At 38.8% G+C, this 9,390-nt stretch overlaps 1 protein-coding gene across 1 annotated transcript in view; it reads right to left on the reverse strand.

Annotated features, from left to right (window-relative positions):
• Positions 1 to 5,415: 5,415 nt before the first annotated feature.
• The window catches only part of LOC119581081 (arginine-glutamic acid dipeptide repeats protein-like), a gene marked incomplete in the record, with an annotated part of 51,640 nt that continues 47,665 nt past the window's right edge, over positions 5,416 to 9,390 (reverse strand). Inside the window, 1 exon segment of the mRNA XM_037929400.1 lies at positions 5,416 to 8,573. Coding sequence (XP_037785328.1) covers positions 8,460 to 8,573 — 114 coding nt within the window.

The raw sequence follows: 9,390 nt of genomic DNA on the forward strand, positions 1-9,390 counted from the left end.
TGAGTAAGAAAGTAGTGAATGGGTGAGGAAAGTGTGAGAGAGAGGGAGAGAGAGATGCTCGATGGATCATTGTTACAAAGCAAAATAAATGTATTCAGACATCAAAGGTCATATAGCACTGAAGAAAGCTATAGTAATGAAAAGGGTAAAGAGGGGATTCGTTGATGAGTAAATGTTTTCCGCGTCAAAAGTCGTTCTCGTAAAGTACTCAAAACAATTTAAAATGTTGTATCTCACATCAGAGCTGTTATAATGTCGTAAGGCCTCAGAAGGCTATCCTCGAAACAAAATTAGCCGCCACGTTATGCCGTCACAAATTGTAAAGTAACTCCTAAGTTGCAACTGCTCCGCCGGTCTCTCGTATGTGTTTGAAATCGGATAGTGTACAGTTTATTTCCCGATTATTTAGTCGACAAAAACATTTATTTGACTGTAACATGCCTTTTCCATTTTTAATACTGAGGGATTTTAAATGTCTAGTATTTTCTTTGTTTTCCATACTTTATCGTTATCACGAATCAAATATAAGTTGAATGTAAATTGAGTTGACAGATGACAAACAACGTTTTGGTGGTTGCTTATTTTCATGACCGAGCATTGCAGCGTTGAAAGACGCTATTATCGGGAACCCTTTGTTTCTGTCCATGAAAAGGATAAGCATTTATTGCTTAGATTGACAAGAGAGTTTTACTATAGAGCCTTTTTTGATGCCGAATATCCTACTAAATAATGTTTTCTAAAATTATTATTCCGATGATCTGTAACTTCCGTATGTATGGCTGCATTGATTTACTTACGCATGAAATTATATTTTTTTGCATGATGCTTCCGAAAGAAATGTATATAACAGTAAGTTAAATGTGACACCATAAACACAATGTTAGAAATATAGGAAATTATAATGTGTGTGTGTGTGTGTGTGTGTGTGTGTGTGTGTGTGTGTGTGTGTGTGTGTGTGTGTGTGTGTGTGTGTGTGTGTGTGTGTGTGTGTGTGTGTGTGTGTGTGTGTGTGTGTGTGTGTGTAATATATATTTTTTTCATGAAGATGATTGCCAGTTGGTATTATCATTTTCTCTTTCTGTACACAGCATGAAAATTAATCATCGTTCGTTCGTGGCGGGGAGACAGTCGCTGAGCCTTCCATGGTGTTGGTGACCTTTGGGGGCGTGGCAATAAGACAGCCATAGCTTTTCATTGGTTTTTACGTCTAGCAGGCTGATTGCTGATTGGTCAATCGACTACTGGTCTGTTCTCTCTTGGTAGTCAGTGGAATTAACTTATAATGTAAACATGGGCTTTACAATGTGTTTGCTTACTTTTTTTTTCTTTCTTTCTTTTTGCGTATAGGTGGTTTACAATATAGTAAGGATTCTGAAGGTACGATGTTGTAAGGCGATTGCAACGTCCTCGACATTGTAAAAGACGGATAGTTTTTACTATCCCGGCCCAGGCTAATATGGCATCGAAGGGGTAAAGAGAGTGAGTAAAGTAGGGATTAACAAGGGTTATTCTGAGGGGTAGAGGAGGAGGTAGGTGGAGGAGAGGGTGTGGCAGAAGATGGGGTGGAACATATAGATTGTCTACTACTGGTAGAAAATGGAGGGAGAGAGATATGTCGGGGCAATAGTAGAGATTGGGGTATCTGGATTTAGAACTGCAAAATAATTTGATTGGGAGAGGAATGAGGAAGGGGGGAGGGTAGAAGCCTCTTGGGAGAATGGGGGAGGGGCGGAGTGAAGGGCAGCACTAGAGTAGGGAGTAAGAGAAAATTCTCGTGTGCGTGCTTCCTGTCTGGCCTCGCGTAAAGTGAGATCAAGGTTGAATCTCAGAATTGCCACCTCAGACCCAGACTTGTAGGTAGGGCAGCCCCTATAAAATACAACATGGAAGCCACCATAATTGGCACGTGTGTGTGACTGCAGGGCACATAAAGGGCATCGGGATGAGGAACGGCAGTGTTTGGCAGGTAGGCCTAGACGCCTACAATTCTGACATTGACGGGGGAAAAGTTGATAAGGTCGAACAGAGAGGGCTTCTTCGCCAGTATATACATCGAGAGGTCACGTCTATGGAATTTAATGATACTGCATCATAGTCCAGGCAGGCGAGTAAGTCTTCTCCACAATCTGACCTATCCTTGTTGTAGTAATGACCTGGATGAATGATTTGGACTGGACTGAGGCGATAGCAGGCATTGAGGGGGTCGTAGTAGTGTTCAGAGTAGTGGTCAAAGGAGAGTCAGGGAACCCGGGGAATTAAAATCAGTGGGGCTAGTTGAGAGAGGAGCAAGCCTCATTTTGTGTACAAAATCTTTATTACTCGCCGAAGTAAGCCTGTAGTACGTTGGTAAAAGAAATGGTCCACCCCTCAGGGTCCCATTGAGAGGTAAAGGCTAGACAACTAAACAGAATACTGTGCCCATGGCTACCCTAGGCCATTCATGACTGCCACAAAGTCGACCTTTCATTCTTTCAACATGGCTCTCACCTTAGGAGGTGGATAGTTGCAGTTGGAGAAGATAAGGAAAAGGGGAGGGGAAGAAGAGACGGTGCAAAATTATTCGAGTTGAGGGCTCGGGTCCAAGATAGGGGTGATCCCATTATTGGGCCTCAATCTCCGTCAGGGAGGGGAAGTGCAAGCAAGGTAAATTTGCGCGCGTGTGTGAAGGAATACGTGCCCGTTTTTGTTAACATCGTTGTGTTGTCCATAGACGCGCACGCACTGTATTTTTTTTTTATCTGTATCCACTATTTTTTTCTGCTGCACATTTTTATGTGGCACAGGATAATGATAAATAGTGAAAACAAATAAATGTGCTAGCCATATAGGTCAAATAGCACTATGGTAGAGTATAGTGCTTTCGGTGTATCAGGGAAAACGGGAGCAGATACGGGAGGAAGGTATAAGCCAAGTCGGGTATTCATGGGTAGAAAAAGGTAGGAGTCAGAGGTGAGGAAAGGGTGAATGAAAAGAAGGGCATCCATACGGACAGTGAAATGATTAGACAGGCGTGGAGAGTAGGTATGTACGAAGGAGCTGAGGGACAGTTCGTTTAAAGAAAGAAAATTTATGAAAACGTACATAGCTCCGGAGAGGGAAGTGCACGGCGTCAAGAGAGGGACGGTAGACCTGATTAAACGTATAGTCTCTCAATAGGAGAGAAACGGAAGGCTCCTAGGCCTAAACTTAGACCGCGGTGACGTACAGTATAAGTACAGAGGTAGAAGAACAGATATGGCAGTCATAGTCTAGAGTGATGAGGATCAGAGTAGGATGAAGAGGACAGGTTTGCGGTCTGAATCCCAGGATACATGAGAGTCTGTAAGAGCCGGGGCTGGCAGCGTTTTTTTTTTTTTTCTTGATTTAGAGGATGTGGTCACGCCAGGAAGGTTTGGAGTAAAAAGAAAAAAAAGACACCTAGGAATTTGCCTGGGGAGCGGAAGTGGAGTGGGGTATCATATAAAGAGTGGAGGTTGAGGACCTATATGTGATCGAGAAAAAAGGATGGAAAAGGATTTGGTGGTGAAAATGCGAAAGCTATTGATCAGTGGACCAAGAAGTGATTTTAAGTCATTGCAGACTGGATTAGTTGACAAAGAGCGGGTATGGAAGGGACTGGGGCATAGTTGATGATATCATCTACATAAAGGGAGAGTCAGATACCTGGTGGTAGTACCGAAATTCAGCCATTTAACGGCCTGAAGAAATAATTTGGTGCCGAGTACCTGCCTTGCGGGACCCTTCAAATTGATGAAAAGATGGAGTTGAAGAGGCAAATTTAACTCGGATGCCACGATTGGAAAGGAAAGATTTAATGAATATACCCAAGTTCCCAATGGAATCCAGATTGAGAATAAGAGAGAGGGCTGTGGTACCACATTAAGAATATTCAATTGTACTTATTGAATATCATCCGCATCAACATCTAAGGTCATTAGCAGCATGTTGAATATATAGCAATAGGGTGAAGCATGGGGGCAAAGCACCCAGTTAAGAATTATTTTGGTTCACAAAGTGATATTAGATTTGGTTCACAAAGTGATATTAGATTTCCAGATGGGTCTGCAGTACAAGGTCACACATTATGACAAAATATTGTGGCGAATAGGGTAAAACTGGGTTAACTATTGGATAAGTGGGCAGAAGAAGGGATGAAAAAGAGAAAGAAATGGAAAGGAAAAGAAAAGACCATGCAAAATTAGTTGAGGCGAGGACTGAGATCAAATGTAGGGATGATCCCGTACATTAGGCAAGTTGCTCTGTCTCTCTTCTTTTACCAGAGTATTAAATCATACTTCATTAACCTGACATATCTGAAGAACTGGAGAATTGAGCATTGTATGAAATACCATTCCAACTGTCAATACACTTGTTTCCTTGACAAAAAAAAAAAAAATAATAATAAAAAAAAAAAAATAAATAAAAATAATAATCATTAATATTAATAATAACCAAAGCAATTATTAACACTAGGAATGTAATATCAAACGTTTTATCGTGAAGTTTCGTCAAGGCAAACAGCAGCCCAAAAAGTTTTTCCATCATTTTAATACTAAATGGATATGCACGAGAGGTGAGGAAAATTTTTTTGTAAATATATGTTCAGTCCTCAATTTTTCAGCCAGACATTGTATTTGTGGTTTCAGTAAGACACATAAAATACAGAATAGCTGAAACTTTAAGCTATTAATACCTACAGGATCTTCTTTTCTGCTCCAGCTTATCTTTTTCCCCAAAGTGTGTTAGATTTTTTCATCTTTCTATGTGTAGGTTGCTTTGTCTCTCTTTTTTTTTTACCATAGTATTAAATCATACTTCATTAACCTGACATATCCAAAGATCTCTGAGAATTGAGCATTGTTTGAAATACCATTCCTACCGTCAATATGCTTGTTTCCTTGAGAAACAGAAATAATAATAATAATAATAATAATAATAATAATGATAAATGCCAAAGAAATTATTAACACTAGGAATGTAATATCAAACCATTTATTGTGAGGTCTCATCTAGGGAAAAACCCTTTTCCATCATTTTAGTACTTTGGATATACCTGAGTGGTGAGTTTTTTTTTTTTTTTTTTTATAAATAAATATATATTCGGTCTGTTCAGTTTTCTCGGAACTCACTGAAGATATGAAGAATCTACTGAAGACATCTTTCTTGGTCTATCTCACACAAAAATTGCATAAATCATACAAAAGAATAAAAAATTAGTAGAACTAGCACTGACACACATTCCATGAAAGGATAAGATCTTGACACTATTCACAGGTTAGATGTTAAAAGATTTAGGATTAAAAGGGTATCTATTTCAAAACATGTAATTTCTACAGTGACAGAACTCACAACTGAAAACAAGGTAAATATATATATATATAAAAGATAATAATAAAGATAAAAAAAGTCCAGCACTGCACAGAAAGTGTTTACTGGTAATTTATATATATACAACACTGACCATTTTACACATGAGTGAGGTCACCAGCATGAATAATTCTACATGCAATTAGGATCTATTTCATGTTCATATTTACACATTCTGAAAATATCCATTTACAGAATCACGGATTGACCTGTCACACTGGCAACGTCACAGAAATTGGTGCTTTAAAAAATGATGATCAACATCAATAAAAGGGTCAACCTTATCATCACGACATGCTGCTTGCTACAAAGGTCCTTAAAAAAGATTTTTTTTTTCTTTTCTTTTTTTTTTTTTTTGTAAAAATGATAATAAAAAACCTAACCTTTATCCTACACTAATATGTACCTACAAAATTCTTACTCATTAAGTGTCCATAAGAAAAATAGTAATAAAATACTAATAACAATGCTGATGAAATTTAATAATAATAATGACTATAATGATGATGATGATATTAATAATCAATAACAATAATCAATAAAAATAATAATAACAAATGTAGAAAAAAAAAATAGATATAAGAAGTAGAAAAGTTCATTCAGACAAACAGTTCCCATAATTGTAATATAATATTCTTGATGTCGTTCTCATTGTTGATTGCCCATGCACCACAAGTTGCAGACAGTTCTCAGGCTCAAGGCCCAACCTTCCTTTCTTCCTTCCTTCCTTCCTTCCTTTCTTTCTTCAGCTACAACTGCTCTCATCACTGAAGTACCAAAGGGGTACAACCCCCCTTCATGCCCCTAATCCTGACTAATTATGTTTTTTTTTTTTTTTTTTTTTTTCACTATAAACACACCTCTTATACTTTTTCTTGCTTATCAAACAAATATACAAATTATGAGTGAAATATAAATAGATAGATACATGAAAAATATAAATAATCAACATACATCAACAAACCAAAACCATGCAGATTGCAATGCTGCTGAGCACATATTCATTTTTTCAGATATCAAGGCATTAAAAATAAACAATTTAATATCCCCCTTGTTCCCTTTTCAGTTATTTTCTTTTTCTTAGGACCTCGTATACAAAATTTTCTCATTTTTCACAGGGAGATTCTGAAGTCTAATCTAGTGATGAGCATTACACTGGTGTCAATTATGTGATAATTTGGTAATTATATCAATAAAAGATTCTAGCAAAAAATTACAAATAATATTCCCAATAATAATCAATAATACAATCAAAATTGATATTATGACAATAATAAGTACAATAACAGCTATTACCAAAATAATGACTACCATAAACCTAACAATAATAATAAACAAAATTAGTATAAACATGATAAAAGTAACCATATTTATAATAACTCCAGTCACCCATTTATGTATTAAAAAAAAATAATAATAAATAAAAAAGGCACCAATATAGATTACCTATGCCAATTGTATCCAACAAAGCCCATTTCAAAAGACGTATGGTAGTAACACATGAGAAAGCCATAATAATAGTCATCAATAAGAAAAGACTGAACAGGGTGAATTGTAAACTGTAAAAAGTTGAGCACTGCACTTGCAAAAAAAAAAAACTACTACTGCAAAAACATTGTGGGTTTCGGGAAACATGTTGAATATTACCTGTATTTACAATTATTGCTTTTTCATCTGTGGCTTAACAACAATAGCCAGATATTGTGATTACCATCTTTGTCTTCCAAGTTTACATGTTAGTGCACAATACACTTAGCTTCCTTGCTTCAGTATAGTACCAGGCTCACTAGAAACAGGATTACTTGCCTACCGTAATAAGCATTCAATCTCCTGCATACATGTATCTTTGAAGAAGAAGAAGAAGACAAAGAAGTCGAAGAAGACAAAGACGAAGATGAAGACAAAGATGAAGAAGAAGAAAAAGAAGAAAGGCACCACTTAAAGACAATATTTCCTGAACTTTTTGTTTGATATATCAATTGCAACTATTTTCACAATCAAGAACAATCAACAATGAAGTTGTGATTAAGGCTGTGCGTTGACAATTCCACATCAAAGACCATCTGCAAACATGTTAAAAAAACCTTTGGAGACTTCATAGACAAAAGTATGTTGATTTGTGGATTCCAGTTAAGAACTACAAGCTTACTGTGTGTTATTCATAGAAGCTTCAAAAGAATAATGTTTACTATCTTTATCACCTTGCACGTTTTATTCAAAGTCACTCATCATTCACAATACCAGGAAGGATATCAACATATGCTACAAAATACTGTACAACATAAATATTTTCAAAAGAGGGGGGGCAATTCGATACAAAAGAACTTATTGAGACGTTATTTGAATCTAGATGAAAACAGAATGGTTCAAGAGATACAAACTATGCTGAACTATGAAACAGAAAAAAAAAGATAAATACCTAAAGTAAGTGTGATGGAATTATGACAAGTCATTCCCCACTGTAATATGTAACTATGTCCATTGCACTTTACACTCAAATACAGTCCTGTAACCAATCCTACCTATAAATTACTGTCTTTTAAAACAACTGATCATCAGCCTGCACTGATAAGGCTCCCCAACTCTAACACACTCTAGAACTCTTAGAAATGGTTGCCATTGTTTTTGCTTTCTCTTAACTCCCTCACGAGATAAGATCAACAAATAATACTTTATTGCAAACCTATATTTGCATTTCTGCAACATGCTTTATGGTACACCCGTCAAAGTAAAAGGCCTGGACCTGCGTGACAAAATTAACAGGAGACAGGACAGAGAGCTGAGGGGAAAAGGAAGGTGCAGGGGGGGTGGGGGGAGAGAGGAGAGGAGAGGAGAGGAGAGGAGAGGAGAGGAGAGGAGAGGAGAGGAGAGGAGAGGAGAGAGGAGAGCAGAGCAGAGCAGAGAGAGAGAGAGAGACAGAAACAGGGGGAGAGGGAGAGTGTGTATGTGAGTGAGAGTGAGTGTGTGAATGTGTGACTATGTGAGTGTGTGGAGTGCATGTCACGCAAGACCTCACAACAGCAAGAGTGATATCAAAATTCCTCGAACTGTCAAGCCTGGCCCTAACACATGAGGCTGTCAGGTTCTGCTGTTCATGGCCGGCCATACTCAGGCCTAAAGGGTCCTCCAGGATTAAGGTGTGGGAAGCGCTCCCGATCCAGAAGCATTTGTCTCTGCAGTTGCTCATGGGCGTGAGCTGCTGATATCTGCAAAAATATTAACAATGTAATTACAATAATAAAAAATATCAAACAATCTCAAATTGAGTGCAGAGGGGGCCATAAAAAGGGAGGGAGGAGGCCAAGGAAGAGGAGGAGGAGGAAAACAAAGAGGTAGAGGTGGATAAAGAGGAAAGGAAGGAGGGGAGAAGAACAGGAGATGGAGGAGGTGGAGAAGAATATGTGAGAAGGTGATGATGATGAGAATATGGTGGTGAGGCGGTGGTGGAAGAGGACAAGGAGGAAGAAAAGGAGGAGGAGGGAGGAGGAGGAGGAGGAGGAGAGGAGGAGGAGAGGAGGAGGAGGAGGAGGAGGAGGAGGAGGAGGAGGAGGAGGAGGAGGAGGAGGAGGAGGAGGAGGAGGAGGAGGAGGAGGAGGAGGAGGAGGAGGAGGAGAGGGAGGAGGAGGAGAGGAGGAGGAGGAGAGAGGAGGAGGAGGAGGAGGAGGAGGAGGGGAGAGGAGAGGGGAGAGAGGGGAGAGAGAGAGAGAGAGAGAGAGAGAGAGAGAGAGAGAGAGCAATGAGAGAGAGAGAGAAAGCAATGAGAGAGAGAGAAAGCAATGAGAGAGAGAAAGCAATGAGAGAGAGAGAGAAGCAATGAGAGAGAGAGCAATAGAGAGAGAGAGAGAGAGAGAGAGAGAGCAAATGAGAGAGAGAGAGAGAGAGAGCAAATGAGAGAGAGAGAGAGAGAGAGCAAATGAGAGAGAGAGAGAGAGGCAATGAGAGAGAGAGAGAGCAAATGAGAGGAGAGAGAGAGAGATGTAGAGAGAGAGAGAGAGCAAATGAGAGAGAGAGGGGAAAAAAATG

This window comes from Penaeus monodon, chromosome 14 (genome assembly GCF_015228065.2).
Source record: "Penaeus monodon isolate SGIC_2016 chromosome 14, NSTDA_Pmon_1, whole genome shotgun sequence".
NCBI classification, from domain to species: Eukaryota; Metazoa; Arthropoda; class Malacostraca; order Decapoda; family Penaeidae; genus Penaeus; species Penaeus monodon.